This window comes from Fukomys damarensis, unplaced genomic scaffold (genome assembly GCF_012274545.1).
Source record: "Fukomys damarensis isolate Sample0158 unplaced genomic scaffold, DMR_v1.0_HiC HiC_scaffold_34, whole genome shotgun sequence".
Taxonomy (NCBI): Eukaryota; Metazoa; Chordata; class Mammalia; order Rodentia; family Bathyergidae; genus Fukomys; species Fukomys damarensis.
In genome coordinates, this window is record NW_022900946.1 from 18719103 (window position 1) to 18745414 (window position 26312).

General features: G+C 50.4%; 2 protein-coding genes across 7 annotated transcripts in view; one reads left to right on the forward strand and one right to left on the reverse strand.

The window, feature by feature from the left end:
* Positions 1-157: 157 nt before the first annotated feature.
* Anks3 (ankyrin repeat and sterile alpha motif domain containing 3) lies at positions 158-22467 on the forward strand. 6 transcript variants are annotated; one of them, XM_010644114.3, is made up of 17 exons: positions 158-290; positions 2143-2314; positions 4794-4992; positions 5187-5308; positions 6493-6574; positions 8984-9119; positions 15116-15274; positions 16172-16309; positions 16703-16809; positions 17090-17266; positions 18423-18547; positions 20393-20534; positions 20829-21001; positions 21323-21408; positions 21898-21981; positions 22224-22312; positions 22419-22467. In XM_010644114.3, the coding sequence occupies exons 2-16, from the start codon at positions 2145-2147 to the stop codon at positions 22298-22300; spliced, it is 1977 nt and encodes a 658-aa protein (XP_010642416.1). In that variant the 5' UTR covers positions 158-290; positions 2143-2144; the 3' UTR covers positions 22301-22312; positions 22419-22467. The 6 variants fall into 6 exon arrangements, with proteins under 6 accessions (XP_010642416.1, XP_010642418.1, XP_010642415.1 ...); XM_010644113.3 differs by lacking the exon at positions 158-290 and adding an exon at positions 899-1021; XM_033758583.1 differs by lacking the exon at positions 158-290 and adding an exon at positions 1360-1544.
* The window catches only part of Nudt16l1 (nudix hydrolase 16 like 1), a 5288-nt gene continuing 899 nt past the window's right edge, over positions 21924-26312 (reverse strand). Inside the window, 8 exon segments of the mRNA XM_033758590.1 lie at positions 21924-22052; positions 23900-24136; positions 24573-24612; positions 24614-24664; positions 24666-24720; positions 24723-24756; positions 24810-25953; positions 26245-26280. Coding sequence (XP_033614481.1) covers positions 21945-22052; positions 23900-24136; positions 24573-24612; positions 24614-24664; positions 24666-24720; positions 24723-24756; positions 24810-24929 — 645 coding nt within the window. The 5' untranslated portion in view covers positions 24930-25953; positions 26245-26280 and the 3' untranslated portion in view covers positions 21924-21944.

Sequence of the window (26312 nt, forward strand, 5' to 3'; positions counted from 1 at the left end):
CTTCCGAGATGGGAGCGGCCGCCTATCTGCGTCAGGATTGGCTCTCCCGCCCACTGGGGGCGTCTCTGGAGTAGCTTCCCGCTCATTGGTTTCTGAAGGTGTCAGCGGCCAGCTGGGCGAACTGACTGGAAGACTCCGGCGCCCTACGGTCCAGTTCCATCTCGTCTGTAGCCTCCCGGTGTGCTCCGCGCGCTACTGCAGCTTACTTCCGGGGAGGGCCGACCCGCGGGCCTAGCACTGTGGTCGCGGTCCGCAGAGGTGCGGGGGTCCTAAGGCTGAGGCCGGCTCAGGTAGGCCTGAGGCATGCCGGCCCTGCCTGGTGTCGGCACCTGCTGCCCCTGTGGTGCTGCACTGGCAGGGTGGGGACTGTGAGGCTGCTCTAGGGTGCTACCCGGGAAGTCGCAGGGGCAGCCCCGGACTTGACGGGGCTTCCCTCGTGGGCGCGATCGCCACCAGCATTATTTGTGTTTAGTTACACTTTTCTACTTTAAAGGTAACAGATGTTTAGCATTTTATGAGATGGACAGGACTGAAAGGGAGAGTGAAAATTAAAAGGTCCCGGACTGTAGATGTGGCGCAGTGGCAGAGCGCTTGCCTAGCGTGCACGAGGCCCTGGATTCCACCCTCAAGTCCGAAGGAAAAAAATTAAAAGGTCCTGTTCTCTAGTGCTACTTCCTAAAGTTCTAGAAGAGAGGTGCAGACGACACTATCTAGGCGTGTACAATTATGCGCACGAATGTTTTCTGTATTGCTGAGGAACGTTTGTCATATGCCACCGTGATAAATTGTAGATTTGTGGTCTCGTGGCATGTGTGTTCTCTCCCTGTAGTTTTCTGGACGTTGGTTTTGTTTCTTGTCGTCAGTCAGTGTTCGATACTTTAGGGATGTCAGATGTGAGTGTCCTATAAATGGAGAGAGAAAAGGCTTTTGAAGTAGAAAAAACACTTAGAAGAAGGCTGGAGGAGCTGTTGGAAGCTTATCTGGATGCTTATCAAGGCTCTGTTGACCAGCACTGTTCAGGGTAAGGATTCTCACCTGCAGAGTGAGGGTGCTGCTTGATCTCAGACCGGCAGGTATGGAGAGAACCACCAGGAGGTGCTAACAGGTGGTTTGCAGGGTTTATTACTTGTTGCCTTGTCACACCTGCCCTATCTAACCAACAGCTGCAAAGTCCAGGTTGGGGGCTGACTTGTTTGGCCGTCTTGGCTGTCACCAGCACTTGGAAGTACTCTTTAGTAGAAATTGAGGTCCTTAGAGACTCCATGAGCTGTCACTGTTTCTTCAGGCCATCTGAACGTGATGTGGACTTTTTTTTCTTTTCTCCCTCTTTTACCCTTGCTTTGTTACTCCCAAATTCAAGATTCTACTAAGAATTCAATGAGTTGGCCTTCGGTCAGGTGTAAGCCCCAGAAAAAAGCACTCATAATCACAGACTTATCATCCTGGTGTGTCTTTACAGGTGTCACATCTTGAGGACCTTCTCTACCCATTGGTTTACCAGCCTGTCACATTTCCCCTCTTTTTCACTTTCAGAGGATGCATAGGTAGATTCTTGCTCAAATAATATTTTGTGCGCATCACAGATAACATCCTAGAATTGAACTCAGGACCTTCCACTTGCCAGGGAGGAATGGTGCTGCTGAGCTACATCCCTGGCAAAAATAATTTATATTTAATATTTACTTACCAGTAAAATTCATTTTGGGCTTCAGATCTATGAGGGTTTTTTTTGGGGGGGGTTGTTTTTTTGGTACCAGGGATCAAACTCATGACCTTGTGCTTGTGAGGCAGGCACGATGCCACTGCACTGAATCCCTGGCCCCTGGCCTGTGAATTTTGACAAATACATAAAGTCGTATATCCACCATCATAGTTAAGGTACAGAATAGATCCATTGCCCCTCAAATTCTCTCTCGCTCTTGCTTTGGGACCCCCCCGTCCTTTTTGGTACTACTGACCTGGCCTCCAACTTCTGTTTTGTCTTTCCCAGAATGTCCTGTAAATGAGTTATAGAATAGGCAACCTTTAGAGAGGCTTCTTTCATTCAGCATGATAGATCTGAGATCTGTAGGAGTAGGATCAGCCGTTTCATTCCCTGGAACAGCCAGGAAGAAGACCTAACCCTTGGGCCTTCCTCCACAGCCATGTCTGAGCTCAGCGATGAAGCCAGTGAGCCGGAGCTCCTGAACTGCAGTTTGTCCATGTGGCACGGGCTGGGGACGCAGGTCAGCCGGGAGGAGCTGGATGTACCCCTGGATCTTCACACAGCGGCTTCCATTGGCCAGTATGAGGTGGTGAAGGAATGTGTGCAGCGGTAAGAGGTCCTGGGGAGCGTCCCTTTGCCTCACATTTTTAATAACATCTCAATGGCTTCAGAGCCCGTGAGATGCACCTTGAACATAGTCATAGACATCTGATACCCATGGGATGGGAAGTTCTGCTGGTTGGGCCCATGATCAGTGTTGGCTTATGTTGGCAGTAACAAAGAAGGCAGTTTTGCTGGCTGTAGTGGCACATGCCTGTACCCAGCTACTCTGGAGACTGAGGCAGGAGGGTCTCAAGTTCCAGCCCATATGGGCTACATAGTAAAAAGGTGGGGATGTCAGTCAGTGACAGCACTTACCTAATATGTGCAAAGTCCTGAGTACAATCTGTAGTCCAAGAAAAATAAAAAAAGAAACAACAAACAAACTTGGATTGCAAGGCAGAAAAAGATGGCTTAACCTTTTCCCCTCAGTTCTGGGAATGGTACCCAGGGCCTTATACATGCTAGACTAGCACTGTACCGCTGAGTTACATCTCCAGGCCCTAGATAATTTAAACTTCATTGTCGGCTGTCTTTTAATCATTGGCTTATAAACATTAATTCATACTTTTACCAGTGTAGTTTAGGGATTCACTAACTGCAAAACCTGTTCCCCCCAAAAAACAAAAATGAAGATAGAAACCAGTGCCCTCTGGCATTCTTTGCCCAGACAGTTCATTTTTATCCCTTGGGGCAGCCTCTCCTCTCTTAACTTCTGCACGGAAGAGAGGGGCTAGATTTTTGGCTGTCCTCGGAGGGTGACCTGACCTCATGGTCCACCTGCCAGCGTTACTAACCTGCATAGTGTTATTTAGTCCCAATACCACAAAAAGCCACGGCAGGGCCCAAGGCTGTTTTACTTATAGTATAGTGTGATTTTTACAGTAATTTGGGGGGAAGAATTTGTGTCCAGCCCCTTGTGTGTCACCATACTCTACATTTACTCTCCTTGCCACTTCGCATCTGGTAACCTGGTGACGTGATGTTTGTCTGCATCTCTGATGCCTTCTCTAGTTCCTGGTGAGCCACAGCAAAGCCTCATCGAAGCACCAGGTCTCCAGTTTCCAAGTGGCTGCCATCACTCATAGATCCCTAGCCGAGGCAGTACCAGTATCCAGGGCAGTCCGTAGTCCTCCTTTACCCGGAGGCTTAGGGATGTCCCACTGGCTGTGCCATCCCATGTCTCCTCGAAGAGTCACCGAGACCCCTGTTATAATTCTCTTCTGGACCTGAGGCTCTGGTCTTTGGCCTGTGAAACATGTAGCCCAGAATGGCTCCGCAGAGAAGGGGAACAGGTTTGTGCTCCGCCTGGGATTCGACCCTAGCTGAGAAGGAGCAGGCTCCTCCTCGTCCTCGTGGAATGGCTGCTCATCAAGGATAGAAGTGTAAAGGTGGCGGATGGGGTCGTTGAAGCCGTCTGCAGAGGCCCCTCCGTGTGCCCCTGGGCAGGGCTCCTGCTGCAGTCCTGTGAGCAGGACCTTTCAGGATGGCTGCCTGGGGTGCATCCCAGAGTGTGCGAGATGCTAGTAAATGACAAGTAATTGCCTGGTGTAGCTTAGTGTGTGGATGCTATGAGAGGCACAAGTCGTGTGGACAGATTGTTGTTCCTGCCACTGGCAGAGGAATTGTAGAAGGGGAAAGGTCAGTGGGGCCTTCACTGTGCCACTGCTCCTGGGAGTAGGTGCGACCTTTTTTGTTTCTTTTTTTTTTTTTTTTTTTTTTTTTTTTTTGGTACCAGGGATTGAACTCAGGACCTTGTGTTTTCAAAACAAGCGGCGGAACCACTGAGCTAAATCCCCGGCCTGAGTGGGTATTGTCTTAAAATGGGACTCCCATACCCCAATTCCAAAATCTGAGCCAGGAAGCCCACATTTTTTTCCTGTTGGAAAATGCATTTCCACAATTGTAATGGAAATCAGTGAAAACGGGATTCTCTGGTCACACATTTTTCAAGAATGATTCCATAGTGTGGTAACAAAGTCAGTGGCCGTGGTTCTTGTCCAAAGTCTGGGTCCCTTTCTCCTTCCTTTGTTGTAGTCCCTCTGCAGCCAGCTCTCAGCCTCGGCTCTGCTGACAGACCAGGCCAGCTCAGTCTTTACCGAGGTGCATCTTGTAAACTGTGTGTTCACAGTCTCCCACCTCCACCTGCATCGTGCCAGCTGCCCAGTCACGATAACCAAAAATGACCCCAGACCTTGCTGAGTGTCCTCTGGTTGAGCAACGTGTATCTTGCTGTTAGTAGGAAAGAAAGGAACTGATGGTCGAGGCTAGGGGGAGGGGCAGCTGAGAATATGACGTCAGAGAAGGGAGACAAGGGCTTTTTAAAGGTGGGTGTCTAAGCAAGTGGAAACATTCCCTACCTGCCTGGCCCCGACCCTGGGGACGTCTGGAATGGCAGCTCCTCCAGCCTGGCCTGGCCTTGCTGACAGCTCTGGTGAACCCCATGAGAGACAGTGGGGCGCGTCTAGCGATTCTTGCGTTTGTTTAGGAGAGAGTTAGATTTGAATAAGAAGAACGGTGGTGGCTGGACCCCGCTGATGTATGCCTCCTACATTGGACACGATACCATCGTTCACCTGCTGCTCGAGGCAGGGGTGAGTGTGAATGTGCCGACCCCGGAAGGGCAGACTCCACTGATGCTGGCCTCCAGCTGTGGCAACGAGAGCATCGCCTACTTTCTCCTCCAGGTGAGCTACGAGGGGGCAAAGGCCCAGCAACCCGAGGGGCTCCCTGGCTGCCCTGACAGGACGTGAGGCGCTGCAGGCCAGGGTGTGTGCGTGAGCACATCAGCACTTCCGGTTCTTTCAGCTGAGGGCACTGCCTGCCCATCTGCTCCCACGGGAGAGTTGGTCTGTAACCTGTGCTTTGTGCTCTCTTGAAGCAAGGTGCGGAGCTGGAGATGAAAGACATTCAAGGCTGGACTGCGCTGTTCCACTGCACCAGTGCTGGGCACCAGCAGATGGTCAGATTCCTCCTGGACAGTGGGGCGAACGCCAACGTGAGGTGATTGCCACAGGAGTGGGCTAGGTGTTGTCTGACCAGGTAGGATGGCTGTAGAAGCCACTAGCCAGAGGTCAGTACCACCCCGCCTTGGTATGACAGGTGAAGATGAGGGAGGGGATGGACAGGCCCACCTGGCTGTGAAACCGTCTGCCCTCCTGTCAGGATACCCACTCCGTCTTTCTAGGGCTCTGAGCTTCATTTTCTTTATCTGAAAATGGGATAGCAAGACCTGTGTCAGTGAGTGTTTGGAAGAATGATACGTTATAGCCAGACATGGTAGCACACGCCTGTAGTCCCAGCTCTCTAGGAGGCTAAGGCAGGAGGATCACACATTTGAGCCCAACCTGGACAACCCTGTCTTAAAAGAATTTTTTTTTTTGGTACCAGGGGTCAAACTTGGGTCCTTGCACTTGTGAGGCAGGCGCTGGAACCACTGAGCTAAATCCCCTGCCTTAAAATAATTTTATATTTATATATTTTGCGGGGGCGGGGGTTGAGACAGGGTCTCACTATGTAGTTGAGACTGACCTGGAACTCACTACTTAGCCCAGGCTGGTCTGGAACTCACAGCAATCCTCCTGCCTCAGCCTCCCGAGTTCTGGGATTACAGGCGTGCACCACCAGGCCAGTTTAAAAGAATTTTTTAAAGAGGAGGGGGAAGAGTCGGTCAGTGCGAAGACCCTGGCTTCAATTGTCAGTACTGCAAAAAAAAAGAGAGAGAATTACAGTGGTACCTCACAAACTTAGTTTGTTCCACAATTAAGAAAAAAAATGGCCACATTTATATTTGTCACCCGATGCAGAGTTTGCAAACAAAAGCAAAATTTTGCCAAACGCTCTTCACAACAGTGTCAAACTCAGAAGATGGGATTTGTGTAGATGAATAGGACACATTAGCTCTCTGTGAGAAAGGAAGAGTAGGAGCTGCTTTTGAGCATGGTTCAAGGGGGAATTTAGGAAAAGCAGGTGGGAACAGCCTTGAAGGAGGGGAGGAGGCCCTCTCCGTCTTTAGGCCAGGAAGCGAGCCCTGGGCGTGACCCCAGAGGAGAGCGAGCAAGCACGAAAGTGTGCACAGGCGTGAGCGTACACTGTACTCCATGCTTAGGGTTCGGTGTGGTTTGTCTTGGGCGGGGCTGCTGCACGGCAGGGCTTGTCTCTAATCACCTGACCGGCCTGTCTTGCAGGGAGCCTATATATGGGTTTACACCGCTGATGGAAGCTGCCGCTGCTGGCCATGAGATAATCGTGCAGTATTTTCTGAATCATGTAAGTGACCCTGTTGATTAGCTTAAAATGTGGTCACAGCGAATGGGGTACCATGTCACTGAGGTGTGAACTGTGACAGAATTTTCTTTCACACATTCTTACACGTCTGTTCTTCATTCGTTTACTCAGTACATTTTCTTTGAAAGTCTATTGATGGCATGTGTTGTGGCTCCTGGGCACTAGGGGTACCCTGGTGAGTACAGCGTGACCTGTGATGATCTTGAAAATATTCTTTAAAAATTCCCAGGCACAGCAGTTCACCCCCCTGTAATCCCAGAGTGGAGGGGGCAGGTGTTGTTGAGGAAGGTAACCAGTTCAAGGCTAGCCTGGGTGACTTTGTGAAATTTTTGTCTCGAAAGTAAAAAGGGCTGGGGATATAGCTCAGTACTCCCAGAGTTCAGTCCCAGTACTGCAAATGACTAAGTAAAAAGACAGACCGTATCAAGTGTTGGTGAGGAGGTAGAGAAATTGGGACCCTCATACACAGCTGATGGGGATGTAAAATGGCCCCCTCTTCAGAAAACAGTCTGGAGATTTCTCAGACAGGGACACCTAGAGTTGCCATAGGGTGTATCGTTTCTTTTCTTTCTTTTTGGTACTGGGGATCAAACTCCGGTCCTTGTGCTTGTGAGGCAGGCGGTAGAACGAACCACTGAGCTAAATCCCTGGCCCCCCCCCTTTTTTTTTTTTGAGACAGGTTCTCACTATGTAATTGAGACTGACCTGGAACTCACTGCCATGTAGCCCAGGCTGCTCTCGAACTCACAGTGATCCTCCTGCTTCAGCCTCCCGAGTGCTGGGATTACAGGTGTGCGCCACCACGCCCAGTTTACGGTGTATCATTTCTACAAGACTCAAAGACCTGAGTCCTCACAGAATCTTGCATGTGAATGTTCATAGCAGTAGTATTTATAATAGCTGAAAAGTGGAAACCACCTAGGAGTTTTGTAATCTATTTTCTTTTTTCTTAGTGATGTTTTGTGCATGGCTGTGCAGTTGCTGCACCTGCTCTTACATACACACACTTTCTGGTGTGAATAGGCAGGAAGGAGGAGCTTGACTATTTGCTATGATTCAGTTCACTCAGCTCCTATTTATTGTAGGTTCTTTCTGGCTCTCATTATGCTGAATGCTGCAGTGAAAATCCTAAATGTTTTATGTACGTCCTTAATTATTCCCTCAAGCTGATTCCTAGAAATGCAATTGGGTTAGGGGGTTTGACATATTTAATGTTCTAAATTCAAGTTCCTGCCGATTCACCCTCTAGAGACTTGGGAGAGTGCTTGCCACTGTCGGATGTGATGTGTATGGCTGCAGCTTTTAAAGTTAAAAACCTTATTGGGCTTTTCCACTTTCAAAAGTAAACAGGCTCATGCTATTATCTTTAGAAGATACAGAAGGTCAGAAAGACTGGGGAAAATGCCCATCATTTTATTGCTTAAAAATACTGTTAGCGTTTTGGGCATGTTTCATTCCGGTATTGCCTTCTGTGTGTGTGCATCCCACCATCACCCCTGTCCTGGGAATTGAGCCCGTAGGCTCTGCACCGAGCTACATACCTAGCCCATTTTTATTTTTTATTTTTTTGAGACAGGGTGTCACTAAATCAATAAGTTGCCGAGGCTGGGCTTGAACTTGGGATTCTTCTGCCTCAGCCTTCCAGAGGGCTCGGATTACAGGTGTGCACCACTAAGCCTGGCTTCTGTGCACTTCTTGTTTCGTCCTGTTTGGCTGCGATTATGATTTATATTCTGTAGTTTGTTTTCCTTTTAAATCATTATCCCTTTTCAGCTTGGCTATACAACTGTGAATGTCAACACTTAGGTCGGTAGTGTGGCTGTCTGTCTGTCCACAGGACGTTTGTATCTTCTCTACGTTCCTGTCGCAGATATGCTGTGCTAAGCATCTGTGTGCATGAAAGCTTCGTCTGTATTTAGGGTTTTTCCTTAGCATAGGTTCTGCAGATGTGGAATTGTGCTTAAAGACTAAATGCGTTTTAGAGCTTTGGATACAAGGTGGCATCTTCATTCTGAGGGTGGTCTCAGAGCTGCCTCTCTGGCGAGTGAGCCAGCAACATCCCTGTGCAGAGGAGGGAGCCAGGCACACCTGGGTGTGGAGGTGGAAAAGGGTCTCCCTTGTGTCGCAAGACCCCACGCCTGGCAGGGAGCATCTGTCCAGACAGTTGCTCAGGCTTGGTGACTGCTTCTGGTCACCTGGCTGCAGAGCCCATCCCGTCATTAAGAACAGGGTTAGAACAAAACTCTGTCCAGCAGGCCTGCACTGCTTTCTCCCTGCAATGTGATGATTCCACCTTGGGGAAAGCCTGCTCTCTTCCCAGGCCGGCTGCCCAGGGAGCCCCAGGGCTGTGGAAGAGGAGCTTCCTAACTCTTCTTTCGTGGACCTACACAGGGAGTCAAAGTAGACACGAGAGACCACAGTGGAGCTACAGCCAGGATGCTGGCTAAGCAGTACGGACACATGAAGATTGTGGCGCTGATAGACACACACTCACCTGCTCTGCCCAGGAACCTCTACCGGAACCCAGGTAACCTGTCTGCCATTGCCTTCTGGTGCAGTTGGGTTGCCCTGGCATTAGGGGCATCTAAAACAAAAGATGGCTGCCCTCCCAGATGGCCAGTGCTCATCTGAGATTAGGCTCTGTGTCCCTGCTGGGAGGCCGTGGTCTGAGATAGTCAGATACTTGCTCTGGAGATGAGTCCTGACCAGCCTGGACATGCACCCAGCATGCAGGTGTGGAGCTCCAGGAAGTGTCGCAAAGGCATCTCTCTGGTTCAGCTGTGCTAGAATTCATGATCCGCCTGACTCAGCCTTCCAGAGCGCAGAGATTACAGACCTGTATCACTACACCTGGCATGGTTTTTACTTTTTGACTTGGCCACGGTTGTTTGGTGCCCTAGGTTTTAATTTTTTTTTTATAGTCAAATGTATTCATGTTTATTGTCCCTGGCCTCATAGAAAATCTTTTCTAGACCCTGGTTGTGTAAGAATTCACCCTTGTTTTTTTTTTTTTCAAGTATTTGTATGGGTTCATTTTTTATATTTAGATCTCTGATCTACTTCTGCTTTTTTTAAAATGTGATGTGAGATATGGATCCAATTTTATCTTTTTCCAAATGTTACGTTTGTCCCAGCATCATCTTTGTAGAAGTACTGCTTTCACCTGGGACTGAAGGCGCGCCATCTTCCTTGTACACTGGGTCTTTTCCCATTTTACTTGGGCCTTTTCCTTCACTCTGTTGGTGTCTCTGTGTACCAAAACCATGCTGATCAAAAGCTTTTTGTTGTAGATTTCACTTTTGAGTAGTGCTGATCCCCTCACAATTTTCAGTATTTCCCCTGTGGTTGCTTGTTTTATTTTCTTTATAAACTGGAGTATCAGCTTTTCTGGCTCCTTAAGAACAGAGCGTTGGAGGGCTGGGGATTTAGCTCAGTGGTTCCACTGCCTGCCTCACAAGTGCAAGGTCCCGAGTTTGATCCCCGGTACTGAAAAAAAAAAGAATGAGAGTCTTGCTGGCGTGTTCATTGAGAGTGTAGTAAATGCATAATGTTGCTGTCCTCAGTTGCAGAGTGGTCCCACCCAAGAGGGAGGGAAGTGTTTTTGTTCCATTGTACTTTGGGATTTGCAGGAAAGTCACATATTTCCTCCCATACCTTTTGCTTGTGACCTGTTTACTCTGAAGTATTTGATCATCTTTGTTGCTATTGTAAATGAGATTTTCTCTATATTATATGTATTTTTTTTTCCTTTTATCTGTACCCGAGAGTTTAACTCAGGGCCTTACCAAGCACTCTGCCACTGATAAACATCCCCACTCCTTTAAAAAATTTATTTTTTTGCAATACCAGGAATTACACCCAGGGCCTCTGCACTGAGCTACATCTCCAGCCCGTTTTATATTTTTTATTCTGAGATAAGGTCTCCCTATTGCCCAAACTGTGCTAGAATTTGAGATCCTTCTGACTCAGCCCCGAGTGCCCTGGATTACAGGTGGGTGCCACCATGCCCGGCTACTTTTTTTTTTATTTTTTATTTTTTTTGGTTTTTTGAGACAGGGTCTCACTGTGTAGTTGAGACTGATCTGGAACTCACTGTGTAGCCCAGGCTGGTCTCGAATTTACAGAGATCCTCCTTCCTCAGCCTCCCGAGTGCTGGGATTACAGGCATGCGCTACCACGCCTGCCTACTTTATTCTTGAGATCTTGAGATTCTTTATTAAGTTACTCAGAGTGGGCTTCAGTTTGGGGTCTCCTGCCTCAGCCTCCCAAGCAGCTGGGATTACAGGTGTCTTGTCACCATGCCTGCTTTACCATTATATTCTTTAATTGTTTATTGTCATTGAGTATGAAGGAAGTTGATTGCTGTATAGTAATACAGTAAAGCCATCCTCTGCTCTTGCTGATTTTTTTTGTTTGTTTGTTTTTTGAGTCACGGTTTCACTTTGTAGTTCAGGCTGGCCCAGAGATCACTGTGTAACCCAGGCGACCCTCAAACTCACAGCGATCCTCCTGCCTCTGCCTCTGGAGTGCTGGGATTACAGGCGTGTACCACCACACCCACCTTGCTGAATTCTTTATTGTTTTAGGTAATTTCATTATTGATTCTAGAGCTTTCCAGGTGTATCACCATATAATCTGCAAGTCAAGATGACTCACTACTTCTGACATTTGTGCCTTACTTCCTTATTTAGTTGCTAACCTCTCTGGTGCAGCGTTAAAACACAGTGGAAATAGTGCATGTGCACCTTAGCCTGGTGCTGATCCAAGTGGAAATGCTGGGTTGAATAAAGGCTATCATTAAGGCCTTTACATTATTTTTATCATATCAGGAAAGTCTGTCAAAAAAAAGTCTCTGCTCCTATATTGTTGACAAGCTCTTTAATAGGAATAGGCGTTCCTCTCAGTACTGGATCTCAGTACTGGATCAAACCCAGAGCCTTATACACGCGAGGCAGTTGTGTTGTCACTGAACTCTGTGTCTGGCCCTCCTGTTGGATTTCTTCCAGGGTATTTTATACATTTTTGCAGATGACTAGGAATTTTGTCTAGCTCTCTTCATGTACTGATGAATTTCCTAGTAGTGAACCAACCTCGCATTTTTTGCATAAATCTCACTTGGTAAAATTATTTCCTTAATGTGTTTTGAATTCCATTAACATTTTCTTTAATATTTTTACATGGACATTCATTCACAAATGGTGCTGTTTCTGTAGTTTTCTTATTTCTGTTCTGTCTTTACCAGGTATAGGTGTCGATATTGTACACACTTCGTAAAGAGAATTGGGAAGTTTTCCTTCCTTCTCTGTGCTCTGGATCAGTAAGTGTAGCATTGGTACTACCTGGTCTTAGGTTTGATAGAACTCCCCCATGACTCTACCTGGGCTTCAGCTTTTTAGGAGATTATTCCTTGATATTTATCCTTCAGAATTATTTTTGTATTTATCCTACAGAATTGGTCTAACTTTCCTGCTTTTACTGAGCTTATTTTCCTAAGAAATCATCTCTTCTAGGTTTTCAGACTTATTTGTAGAGGTCTTCAAAATAGCTTTTGTAAAAAAAAAAAAAAAAAATCCATCTGGGCCATAGGCGGTGCCACCTGTAATCTCAACACTGTGGGAGGCTGAGGCAGGAAGATCTCAAGTTTAATTGGGCAGTTTAAAGAGGCCCCGTCTTAGAATTTTAAAAAAGGGGCCAGGGAAGTGGCTCAGTGTGAAGGTCCTGGGTTCAATCCTTAGTACTGCAAAAGCAAGATAAACCGAGAAGAAGAAAGAAAAAACCCTCCTTCTGTTATATGGTTCTTTATATATTTGTATTTGATCTCTTTTTTACTTAAAGTTTTTTTGTTTGGTTTGGTTTTTTTGAGACAGGGTCTCACTATGTAGTTGAGACTGACCTGGAACTTACTATGTAGCCCAGGCTGGTCTCAAACTCACAGCATCCTCCTGCTTTAGCCTCCAGAGTGCTGGGATTACAGGCTTGCTCCACCACACCCAGCTTGATCCGTGATCTCTTTTCTGTTTTAAATTTGGATAATGTTTTGTCTACTTAATGAAGAAACAAAACTCATAGCATGACTATGTAGTTGAGACTGACCTGGAACTTACTATGTAGCCCAGGCTGGTCTCAAACTCACAGCATCCTCCTGCTTTAGCCTCCAGAGTGCTGGGATTACAGGCTTGCTCCACCACACCCAGCTTGATCCGTGATCTCTTTTCTGTTTTAAATTTGGATAATGTTTTGTCTACTTAATGAAGAAACAAAACTCATAGCATGATGATTTTCAGCTTTATGCCTCATTTTTTCCTTGGTTTACATTGTTTTTTCCCCCCTATTTTCTGAGTTGGGAATTTATTTTCATTTTATTGTTTGCCTTTTATTGATATGTTTAAGTCTGGGGTTTGTTTTTTGTTTTGTTTTGTTTTTTTTGCTGATCACTGCTTTGAATATATCCCAGGAATTCTGGTATATAGTGCTTTGGTTACTATTTTTCAGAAATTCTGCACTTTATATTTTCCTTTTTATCTAAGAGTAGTTTTTTGTTTTCTTTTTTAACCAGTACTGGGGATTGAACTCAGTATTTCCACACTGACCCATATTCCAGGCCCTTTATTTTATTTATTTATTTAATTTTTTTTTTTCTTTTGGTACCAGGGATTGAACTCGGGTCTTTGCACTTGCAAGGCAGACCACTGAACTGCTGAACTAAATCCCCGGCCCACAGGCCCTTTATTTTAATTGCAGTTTTAAAATTTTTGAGACATTGTCTTACTGAACTGCCCAGGCTGGGCTTGAATTTACTAAACTGCCTCAGCCTCTTTGAGTGCTGGGAGTACAGGTTTGTTGCACCACACCCAGCTTGGTTTTCTTTCTAATTTCTAGGTGGGAGGGCTTTTTTGGTTTTTTGAGATTGGGTCTTGCTGTGTAGTTCATCCCTGAACTCATAGGGATCTTCCTGCCTCAGCTTTCCAAACGTTGGTATAATAGGTATGTGCCACCACATCCAGAAGAGCCTTTGAGAATTATGATCTTTGGGGCTGGGGATTTAGCTCAGTGGTGCCACCGCCTACCTTGAAAGCACAAAGTTCTCAGTTCTATCCCTGGTACCCCCAAAAGAGAGTTGTGATCGATATCTCCTCTTATTCTGTTCAGTTTCATTCTGCTTTATCTAATCAGGGTGTTTATAGTTCTTCCATATTTGCCTGGTCACCTAATTATAGTTTAAGGGTTCATATGTGAGAAGAAATCGTATTCTCTGTTATCTGGGTATAAAATTCTGTACATATCTATAAATTTACTTGATTATTATGAAGGACTTCTGATCTTTCTTTTTCCATAAATTCATCTTTCTCTTTCCTTGCCTGTACTGTAGGTTCTGATACATAAATGTCGTTGCTACCTTTTTTGGTGACACTCAAACCACTCAGAGGCTCACTGTGAACTGTGATTGTAACAGCCGTGTCCTTCTGTGTCACACTGGATGCTCCTTGGCCTGGGCTCTCCCTCAGTGGCAGGAGGGCAGCCCTGGCTCTGTGTATTGGAACCAACACGGAGGGCATGTGAAGGCGGCCACCTTTACCTCATTCACCTCCTTCTCTGCGCGTTCCTTTCTGTAACTTCCTGCATCTTCTGCTTGGATGGAGCCAAGGCCTCTGGGTAGTGTAGGTCTCTGGAGAGACCTCAGGAGAGGAGAGAGCAGCCTCTGGGGGTCCCCAGCTCTTATGTGACTGCTTGGCAGTTGCTAGGCTGTGCTGTGAGACCACACCTGGGACCAGATGGTCAGCTCCCTTCCTGCTTAGAGTAGGGTGGTCCCATGTGTCTGCGCCCCATTTACCAACACAAAAATATTTCACCAATTCCTTTTTTTTTTAATTTTATTTTTTGGTACCTGGGATTGAACTTGGGGCCTTGTGCTTGTGAAACAGGTAGCGGAACCACTGAGCTAAATCCTCGACCGTCCAATTCTTCTTGTCTATTAAAAGAATCAGATGGAGCCTTGTACAAATAAATTCTGAATTTTGCCTTATAGTTGATAGCTAGTTACGACGGTTTGAAAAGGCACTAAATGGTAAAAGCTGTGGGTGTGTTGAGCTCTTCAAGCTGAAGTAGTATAGGGATTTGAAGTACTTTGTAAACACAGCAAGCCTGTGGAGTTCAGCTCCCAAGAAGTCATTCAGGTTGAAAATACACAATTGCTTAAGCAGTTGTGACTAGTATTACCATATATCATGCAACGATTGGTGTGGTCATTCCTTCACTTTACAACAAAATTTGTTTGATTATAAATAATACCGGCATATTACAAAAATGTTTAGAAACACAGAGAGAATTTAAATTCTTCATTGTAACTGACGTTTCAGTTCCTGGCCCCTGAGCAGTGGACTGCCAGCTGTGGCCTTCTCACCAGTCAAGTCCTAGGGAACATCTTAAGTTAAGACTACCCATTCTTCTTTCCAGTTACTGTAAGGATTAGTAATTCAGTCCATCACTGAACAGACCATCTTAATTTTGGTATTTGGCTTGCAGAAAAATACGAAGATCTGAGCTCTTCAGATGAGTCCTACCCTGCTGCTCAGAGGCAGAGGCCTTGTCGGAAGAAGGGCCTCAGCATCCATGAGGGACCACGAGCCTTGGCCAGGATCACAGCCATCGGTCTGGGCGGCCAGACGCCGCAGCCTCGCTGTGGTAAGCATTCAGCGCTTCTGAGGGCTCTGTGTATCGCACCCGAAGAGCTGGTCTTGAGAACAGAACCATTCCCTGGCCTTGAAAGGTGGGTCCCTGGGCCTTAGGCTGCAGCGGGGCAGCAGCTGGGCCTTGTATGCCCAGGCATAAGGCTCCACAGAAATGAAGCTAAAGTCAGATTTCATTCACCACACCGTGCATCTGTGTGAAGGCCGTTCCTAGGCTCTGCCTCTATCCTCTTGTCTGAAAGTGCTAGATTTGTGTGAGACCCCTGGCCTCAAGGGATCCCCCTTCTTCTGAGGGCTAGAATAACAGGCATGTCTGCTCTTTTTAAAAACAGTGCAGGGGAGTGAACCCATAGTCTTCACACTGAGCTACATCCTCAGCACACCCTCCCACAACCCACCCTCTTTAAAATTTCTAGATGGGGACCTCCTAAATTGCCCTGGCTGGACTCGAATTAGGAGTCTTCCTGCCTCAGCCTCCAAGCATGATAGAATTACAGTGCACTGCCACTCTCAAATGCATTTGTCTTTTCACTGGAGGATTATGTAATTTTTTATTGATGTTTATTTTTCACCCAGGGTGTTTCCTTCTCGATCAGCCAGATCTTTTGGCCCGGCTTGACTCATTGAGGACTGATCACCTCTAAATGCCCATGTTAAAAGGAGACCTGAGAGACGTGTATGTGTGCACACATACGCGTGTGTGGTTTTTCCACTGGCTCAGGAGTCTGTAGCCCGGCAGTGCCACTGTCCTTCTGCCCTTGAGTGAGCAGCAGCCAGTGTCCTGAGGTGGCCGGGCTTGCCGTGAGCACTGCTCCACCAGGTTCCCTGCCTGCTGTGCCGGGGCCATGTGTCCCCTCAGAAGGGATGGTCACATCCCCCATTCTGTACACAGAACAGGTGCCTCCTCAGGATTACGTGACCTTCACCAGCAGTGATGAGAACCCCCTGGAAGGCGAGGGCCTCTGCTACCGGGATGTCACCTCCCCCATCAATGAACAAGATGTGGAGAGCAGCAGCAGCAGCAGCTGGGGTACGCCCCACCTCCTGCCAGGCTCCCTCAGAGAAGGGGTGGTCTAGAAGGCCCCAGTTCTTGTGAGGAATACGAGTCTGCCATGGGGCAGGTGAGGGGAAGCACCTCGTCCAGTCCCCATGTAGGCTGGGAAGCCACTACACATTCAGGGCTCAGCCCCTTGCCAGGAGGCCTCCACGGCATGCACAGCTGCCATCCTTGGGGAGCGGGGGGCACGGACCTGTGCTCACTTTGGCGCCAGCCTGTGGGGGGTGAGACAGGAAGTCAGCATGGATCAGTAGCAGGGCTTGGCTACTGAGAGGCAGCTGACTGCACAGGGCTCTGGGGAACCCCCACACCCCTGTTCGCTTGAGTAAGGCCTGTGGTCAGCTATCTTGTCTTCCCTGTTACCAGAGGAGCCTGCTTTCTGTGCCAGCTTTGGGGCCATGCGGAGCAGCAGCAGCGAGGGCCTGGCAAAGGCCCAGGGGCTCAGCAGCGAAGCCTCCTTGGAGAGCAATGAGGTGAAGTCCCTCCCTTGGCGACGCCCGATCGTGATCTGCGATAAGCCCCGCTCTCTTGGAGCACTGCCTGAGCTCAGGTGGCACAGGCTACAGGAGAGTCACCAGGGAGGCCTCTGGGTGGCGATAGGGGGTTTCATAAAGGGTTTTCAATTTCACCCACCCCAAAACACAGCCCAAGGGCAGATGGCAAAGCTAGAGGCTCGGGGCTGGAAGCAGGTCTGGCCCCTGCCATGAGGACTTCGAGTACCAAGTTGCTCCCTACATACGCCTCCTACTGCAGGACTCAGATCAGGCCCACAAAAGCTCTGTTCGCAAACAAACCAAAAGTTACATGAAGACTAAGAGTCGTCACAACAACAGTGATAGCCAGTGGCCTCCAAGCACCACGACTTCTGGGACAGCCTTTTCCCCGGGATCTGTCCTCCACGCGGAGCTGTCCCCCTATTCCGGACCCCAGGTATGCCCCTTTGTGAGGCTGGTGTTACATTCTCAGAAAGATGGTGCCTCAGAAATTTGAGGGGCACTTGCTGGGCATACAGCCAGAGAGGGGCTTTAAGAGGCTAGCGTGATGACTGTTAACCCTGCTGTGGCTCAGAGATGATTCCCGATGGGAAGGAGCTGTCTGTCCTCTCACTGTCCGTACTCGACTTGGCCTCCACAAGTTTAGGGAGAAAAACAGGACTGATTTGAGAGCTGCTTCCAGTTGGTGAAGATGCTCGTGAAGTGGAGACCCTCTGAGAGCACACAGCACACACGTACCCTAAGCCAAGGCAGCTTCCTCCTCATGGGGGTCACCCTGGCTGAGGACCTCAGCAGCCTCACATATCTGAGTGCGTGTTTGTTAAGTTCTGATCTGTGGGGCGTAAGTGTTAAGGTGTAACCGTTTGCCGCTGACTTGTGAAAGGAGCAGCCTTGCTGCCCACCAAGCCTGTGGACTCTGGCTTCCACCTGCAGCCCCTGCTCTGCTCTTGGCTCCTGAAGCACTCTTGGTGGTGGTGATCTTAAGGTGCTTCCTTTAAAGAAAATGGTGTAACAAGCTTTGAAAATTTGTTCTTCCGTTCAAAGTAACAAAAAAACTTGCAAAAATAGAAATTCTGGAGCTGAAAAGTACAGCTAAAATGAAAATTTCACTAGATGAGCGCAAAAGCAGGCAAGAGAGTGAAGAAATGTCATAGGCTGCAAGAAGGATGCTGTCTGAGAAACAGAAGGACGAAGAAAAACAGAAACCTGTGCCACACCGTGAGGCACACAGAGCGGTGTGCCACTGAGGTGCCGCGCACACCAGCGGCATAAATGAAGGAGATGCGCGTGTAGACCTGGAAATCAAACCGTCAGCTGAAGGCAACCGAAAAGAACCAGAGAGAAAAGTGACTCATCACAAGATTCATAACTTCCCGACAGCCCTCATAGAACCAAACATCCCTGAGGTGGCCCGTGCATGTCCGAGACCATGTGGTGCTCACACAGGCTCCCTGCCCTACCCACAGCACTGAGCACATGGGCAGTGGGACCTCTGCCTGCAGACAAGTCCTTGTCTTGGAGCTGGGCTTAGGGGGTCTGTGACATCCCACACCTCGTGCCCCGTGCTCTTGTCTGTTGTCATTACCCTGCAGGACCTCGCCACACTGCTGGAGCAGATCGGGTGTCTGAAGTACCTGCAGGTGTTTGAGGAGCAGGACGTGGACCTCCGCATCTTCCTGACCCTCACAGAGAGCGACCTGAAGGAAATCGGCATCACGTGAGTCCTCACCCGCACACAGCCTGCTCGCAGCATTCATCCCAGCAGTGTGGAAGCTTTCGTGTGTGGTCTCTTGCTATGAAGGACAGAGGGGCCCATGATGCCTGGCTGACACTGCCACATTCAAGGCCCTTGGAGGTCTTTGCCAGTTTATCTTTGGGTGGTATATATTTAGTTTTATTTTATTCACGATTAGAACATAAACATTCTACAAATGATAATTATCAGTTTTTACTACAGGTACTAGAATAATTTAGTGACTTACATCCAAGCTCTTGAGCATGTGTTTTGTTTTAGTGTAAAATCCAAATTGAAGCCTTTCATCCTGAATGCATAGTCAGTCTGCACTTTTAGTCCTAATTCCTTGAGTATGGTAATGTCTCGAAGTGCTCTCAAATTTCTTACGCATCTGGGCAGCAGTGCCCTGCCCGAGCTCTTTTATTTCTCCACGTGGCTCTAGTTACTGCCTGGATGCTTTCCTCTCCCCGCAGGACTCCTGTGAGCACTCCTGGCAGGACAGGTCTAGGGGGTCACAAACTCCATGGGCTTTTGCTTGTCTGAGGTCTTGATTCTCCCTCACTTTGGAAGGACAATTTAGCTAGATTAAGGGTTCTTGGTTGGTGGATTTGAATGTATTAGCCCACTGGCTTCTGTCTGCAAAGTTTCTCATGAGAAATCTGGGAATTCTTCTGTGTGTGATTGAACTCAGGATCTTGTACTCGCCAGGCAGGTGTGGCTGCTGGGAATTTTATTGAGAATCCCTTGTGAATGATGAGCTGCTTTTAAGAGTGTCTTTTTGAGCTGGGCGTGGTGGTGCACGCCTGTAATCCCATCACTCAGGAGGCTGAGGCAAGAGGATCGCTGTGAGTTCGAGACCAGCCTGGGCTACATAGTGAGTTCCAGGTCAGTCTCAACTAAATAGTGAGACCCTGTCTCAACAACAACAACAAAAAAGTATCTTTTGAGGGCCAGGGATTTAGCTCAGTGGTTCCGCTGGCTGCCTCCCAAGGGCAAGGGCCCGAGTTTGATCCCTGGTACCAAAAAAAAAAGAGTATCTTTAGAAAGTGTGATTATTATGTGTCTCGATGTTACTCTGTCATATGCATGCTTCCCCACTTTTCCTTCTGGGGTTCAGTGTCGACATACTGGACAGTACCCCATGTCCCTCAGGCTCTGTGCATTTTTCTTCAGTCTTTTTTCTTTTGTTCCTCAGACTCGTGTCTGTTGTCTTCAAATTTGTAGATTCAGTCTGCTGCCTGCTTATATCTGCCTTTGAATTAGTCTATTTTTGTGCTACTGGGAATGGAAACCCAAGCCTCGAACATGGTAGCCAGTCACTGCTGCTGAGCAACACATCCAGTCCCTTTTCATTTTGAGACAGGGTTTTCCTAAGTTGCACAGGTTGGCTTCCAACTAACCATCCTCTTGCCTGTCTCCCTGAGTAGCTGGCATTACATTTGTGTGCCACCATGCTTGGCTGAGAGCTCAACTTAACCTAAACTAATTGTACTTACCCTCCAAACCTTCACTGGACTCCAGTGCCAAGATTCACATTTCTGCAAGTGCAGCTGTATAGGTGGAAAATAGTTCCCAGTGAGCTTCCCAGAATCCTCTGTGGGTTCCCCTTTGAGGACCTTCTGAGCAGGCAGACCTGGCTGTCCACAGCTAAGAGCAAGTGCAGGGGAATGGGATAGCAGGGCAGGCTATTGGCAGCCCTTTGTTTGGCCTCTGCCTTAGGATCCCAGGACTGCCATTCTCCTAGGTGCGGGTTTGCTAGGAAACAAACAAGGGTGGGCTCCATGCATGCAGCAGATGCATGCACATCCTTCTCTGATTGTCCCTCAGGTTGTTTGGGCCCAAAAGGAAGATGACCTCAGCCATCGCACGCTGGCACAGTGGTGCCCGTCCCCCCAGTGATGCACTGGAGCTGGCCTATGCGGACCGGCTGGAGGCCGAGATGCAGGAACTCGCCATCCAGCTGCACAAAGCAAGTGGGAGCAGGGAGCACGCAGAGGGGCTCAGTGGCAGGGAATAGGGGGAGACACCTGGAGCCAGTAAGGGACTCTCCCAGAGACAGAGGTGGACATTGCCACACAGACGGGGTGCCGCAACTGGGGCTGTAGGATGGGACTGAAGAAGCCCACCAGTGGCGAGCTCTGAGGAGAAATATGGGGAAGTGGGAGAGGGTTAGAGACAGCAGCAGACCCAAGGCGCCTGTGGGGTAGACAGCCCAAGTCACCAGGGCCTCAGCGCACACCCAGCCTGGGCCCTTGCCCTGCAGCGCTGTGAGGAGGTGGAGGCCGTACGTGGCCAGGTGTCCCAGGAACAGGAGCTGCGGGCTGTGGTGGAGAGCTGCCTGCTGGAGCAGGATGGAGCCCGCAAGGACGTGCACACCCAGTTGCAAGAGACTTGGGCCCTGGCCCAGGATGCTGCCCTCATCCTGGAGCAGCTCCGGTGAGCAGCTGGGGAGGTCTGGGGGACACAATGCAGGAGTGCTAGCTGTGCTTTGTTGTGCCTGGCCCTAGCCATCGACTCTCCTGCTTCTGTCAGGCCCAGGGTCCCTTCAGTTCCCCTACCTTTTCACCCAGCAGCAGAGGGATGTGGGGTCCATATGCTTTTGCTCCTGCTTGCCCACACAGCTTCCTGGGACGCTTGTCAGGACCGTGGAGGCCAGCTATGGGCACAGGGCAGTGTCCTTTGCCTGTGGGGGTTCTGGTGAGGGGCTTGGCAGGCAGCAAGGTCTTTGCCTCACCCGCACTTGGTCTTGTCTGGCAGAGCCTGTCAGATTGAGCTTTCGGCCCGCATGAGGCAGGACCAGTCTCCCAGCACAGCTGCCTTGAGCCCAGCACCACTCCCAGCAGGTAAGGACAGCCGCAGCCAGTCCTGTAGGGTAGAGGGCTCCATCTGGCTCTCTTTGTGATTGTCACTCCCCCCTCCCCCTCCCCAGTGTCCCAGCCAGGTGCCCAGGGAACCAAGCTCACCTCCTTACCTGAGAGGGAAGGCGCACTGCACCCTGGTGGTGGGAGGCATGGCCACCCATGGCATAGAGAAAGGCCTGGCTGGCTGAGACCTCCAGTGATTGCTTTCCAGTTAGGGCCTTGCTCTCCTGTGTCTGAGCCTGACTGGCAGTCAGGGCTTTGGTTGGCATGTGAAGGAGAACAATCACAGGTCTTTCTAATCTCACAGACTCCAGCTGGGGAGAAATGTGACACAGGAGCCCCTACCTTGGCTTTTAGAGGTCATTCAAATGCCCATAGTTGGGTAGGGAGGATGCCCTGGCCCCAGGGGCTCAGGACAAGAGGCAGGGCCTGTGGGGACACACCCAAGCCAACCTCACCTTCTGCCTACAGACTCCAAAAGCTGGTGTACATCCGTGCAGGCCATGAGCCTTCTGGAGCTATCTGTAGTCCTGGAAGACAGAGTCCATGAGATGGGTGAGTCTCCAGGAGGGCAGCAAGGCCTTGTCCCACCTAGGGTCCAGGCTGTGGTAAGAGGGGACCCCTCGCTAGGAAAAGCAGATGTGAACGTTTTTTTGTTGCTAGGCTGGCCTGTGGGGCGGGCCCCAGCCTGAGCCTGACAAAGAGGTTTAAGGTCATTTATTCCTAGTGCCCCACACCCCCCTGCCTCCCTGCTATGGCCCAGACTTGCATAGAACACTGTCCCTCTCTGTCCCCAGGGCAAGCACTGTGCTTAGTGACCCAGAGCCTGGAGAAGCTGCAGGTGCTTAATGGGAAGAAGTGGCGGGACCCCTAGCTAGGAGGAATGGTGAGCGTCTACCAGCCTGGGTCTGCCTGGGCAGCTGCATGTGCAGATGGGTATCCTGGACCCTCCTCGGGCTTCTCCCTTCGCACTAGGACCTTGTCTTTCACAGAATCCGACGTTGGGTGATCGATCCACCCTGAAGCTATGTGCCAGGAAGACAAGAGGGCAGTGAGCAGGCAGCTGCCACAGCTCAAGCCTCAGATGGGGCTAAGGATCAGCCCCAGGGAGCAGCCTGCACAGAGGCAGGACAGGGACTGTGGACCCTTCCAGGGCAGTGAAGCCAGCTGTGGAACAAGATGTGGGCCTGATGATCAAGACCCTGAGCTTGTGGAATGTCTGACCCAGACCAGGCAGGGTGTGGGGAGTATGTGTGTGTCCCCTAAATGTACGCACCACACTTAAGTTTGACCTTACAGGTGAGGACCTGGACCACTTAAAAATGTGCCATTTGTTTTGGAAAATAAAATTTAACATTAACATTAGCAATTCTGGCCCTATGATGTGTCACACAACATGTCAACGGGCCAGAGGAAGAGGAGAGATGTGCCAAGACTGTAACTTAGCGACCAAGGGTGTTGGGTGGATAGCACCGGTTCCTAGGCTACCGAGTCTGGCCCACACAGCACCACCTCCTGCCTTGGCCCTCTGCCTGAGCTGTCAGTACCACCTTCCTTACAACGTAGTTTTCCAACCACATAACCGGGAGTCTTTTCAGAGACAGATTCCCATGGTGGACTTCCTGTCCCACAGTGGCTCTGCTGTCCCTCTGCACACTTAAGATAGTGCTTCTAGACAGTGCCAGCAGCCATTTGCAGGCTATTGCTGAGGAGAGGCAGGCTCCGCCCAGTGCAGCTGGAGCTACCAGATCAGGAAAAGGAAGCCTGATGCTCGGAACAAGCTAGACTGGTGGCTGGCAGAGGTGATGAAAGGTTGGTAGGGAACTGGTAGATGAGGGGGGACAGATGCCTCTGTAGGGTCCCAAGCCTGAGGACTCAGTCCCCATTGGGCCCGGTCTTCACATTCAAGAGAAGCATGAGGCATCTGCCCTAAGGTAAGGGGGTTACAGACGCATCTCCTAAAGCCAGTGCCGGGCCTCAGTCTAGAAGTGAACGCCTAGCAGAAGAGGAGCAACTTCGTGACTTTCTCTTTTCACACACACAGCACCCCCACCCAAGAGCCTCACTGTTAGCAACCAAGCCACAGAGGGCAAAGCCACTTTAAAGCCTCACCAGAGTTCACACTATGAAAAAGAAAAAACCCACTGAATCCAGCAATAACCAGAAGTAATGGTACAATATCCTACCCAAAGCTGGTTCTTCTCTAGGCCCTGGGGCTGGCTCAGGAAGGAGGCAGGAACAAGTCCACCGGGACAAAGGCCACCTCCACCAGAACAAACTTTCCTGAATGGTCCCAGAGCTGTACTGCCAGCTGGGACCCCCCTGCCCCAGTCCACAATGAAAAGAGAGACAGGTCTGAGCCAGAAGAATCAGGCCCAGTTCACCCACTGACCAACCAGAGAGGGAAGCTGTGTCTCAAGAACTGCTTGGGACAGTGGAGATAAGCAGCCGCCCACTCATCCCATGCACTCACCAAAGGGGTGCAAAGCAAACTCCCGGGGGCTCCAGGTAGGGTGGCAGCCAGCTTCCACAGGGACCACCTCAGGAGGAAGCAGGGAGCAGCTTCTCCAGGGCCTTCTGCTTTTCTGTGGCTGAGGGCAAACAGAAGCTGGCACTTGGCGGTGCTGACAAAAGCGTTGCTCAGGAGACTGGGAAAGCCTCCGACTCGATCCTTCTGGGCGTAGAGAGGGACGCGCACAAGGCCCAGTACCTGTAGGGCAGGAGACCAGAGTTGAGGCCCGGCCCTTCAGCCAAGGTCAGTGCAAGCAAGTTTCTAGGCTTAACCCCATGCACACCTGACCCTCTGCCCCGTCCAGCAGAGGGAAGCCTCAGGTGCCGCTCTTCCCACCCACACCCCGCGTCCCCTGAGTCTCCAAACCCTTCCAGACTGAGGAAGTGGCGAATCCCAAGAGATTCTGGACTGCCTTTCATCAGTTTCTCATCTCCCCTTCCCATCCTCCCACTGACCACCCCCCCACGCCCCACTCCCAGGATTGGCAAAGCCGGCAGCAGGGCGGATGGAACACAGCCCCGGGGGAGCCCCAGCCCCACCCCACCGGGCCAGGGTATCCCGGGGAGGACGCGTTACCCATCGGTGCCTTCCGCTGGGCCAGTGCCAAATCCCGGGGCCCGGGCTGCGGCCCCACCTCCAAGCCGTGGTCGTGCGAGTACACCGGGCGGATCTCTCTCCAGCGTCAGCTGCCGAGCGTGCAGGTGCGCGACTTCGGGTGCGGGCCCTCGTCAGGTGCGAGCTCAGGTAGTCGGCCTCGGTGAAACGCAGGCGGCCCGGCCCAGTGACCAGAGGCGCAGGTCCACGAAGCACATCGGCATCTGCAAGGGGAGCGTGGGTCACGGGAGAAGAGGCCGTGCGTTGCCCTGACCGCACCTGCGTCCTCCCGCGGCCTCACCAGCAGCGAGAATCCCATGGGGACGCGGCCAAACAGCTGCCCGGGATTGGCAGCGTACAGGATGGCGTGGCACGAGTGGCTCCAGCCCCGCCGCATCCTCCGCGTCCTCCCGGGTGATTAGAGCTCGGGAACCGCTGCAGCTGAAACCTTGGACAAGTTAACAGACCAGCCACCACTCTTATGTGCATGTGCGGCCCCGCCCCCGAAGCGCTCCGCCAATCAGCGGGTGGCCACAAACGAGCATCCCGCTCTCCACCAATCGCCGATTCATCCCAGGACTGGCCCAAGGGGGAGCCTAACACTTTACTGAGCTGCAGAGTACGTAGTGCGCAAAGTAAGCCGCACGCGCCGCAGACCCTGCCCACGCCCTCAAAAGTACGCCTCCCAAAGTGCAACGCGGTGAGTGGAGTCCGCAGTGGGGCGCGAGCTGTGCGGCGTAGCAGGGTCAAGGCAAGCGGAATTTGGGCTGCTGGCGCCCCAAGAGTACAGCGGGCAGTCCTCACCTTCATGATGCGGATTTCTCCCCGGATCCATCCAGAGGTGATGGTGCACTCTGGGCGTCGCTGCCCCTCGGAAGCCTCTAGATCCAGAGCTCGCTCCCGAGCTGGGACCTCGGGACTCGGCCTCCCCTGGGACAGCAGGTTGTGGCAGAACTCCCACCCACCACCCCGAGCGCAGGCCAGCCTTGGTAGATGGGTGGCTGGTAAGGCAGTCTCAGAGACTTCTATCAGGGGGCCGGGGACTTGCCAGCCTAGTGTGCCCCAAGTGTTTTCCAGGCTGACTTGCCAAAGGCACCACAGGCAGGACCCCACCATCTCCCACCCAGTACCCACAACGGAAAGCTGCTGGATTCTACAGGAAAGAAGGACCTTTAGTACTTACTCTGTGTTGCTACTGGAGAAGTCCTTGGGCCTCACCTGGACACTCCCACTGGGGCTGGCTGAGGCCCAAGTGTCCCAAAGTAGCTGCAGGGCACTGGATGGCAAGCATTCCCAGGGGCAGGCATGGACCCAGAACACTCACTGGTTTCCTCTGCTCTTACGAGTTGCAGTCAGAAAGGAACCCGAGGCAGCTTCAGCTATTTCCAGGGAGCTGTGGGCCCAGTGTGGTGGTAGGTAACCTGGTGTACAGCAGGTGGGCAGGGTAACATGGCTAAACTGCATGGGTTCCAGCCTCCAAACCCACCATCTCAGTACAGCCAAACCTGCTGTTCCAGTCAATCCCTACCCTACAACCTTGCCTTAAAAACCTGATTAAAGCCAAGCACAGTAGGGCACAACTGTGATCTCAGCACTCAGAAGGCTGAGGCAGGAGGATTGTCACAAGTTCAAGGCCAGGATGGAATATATGGCAAGACCTTGTCTCAACAAACCAAAGGCCAGGGATTTAGCTCAGTGGGGCCACCACCTACCTTGAAAGCACAAGGCAAAGTGCTCAGTTCGATCGCCTGTACCAAAAAAAAAAAAAAAAAAAAAAAAA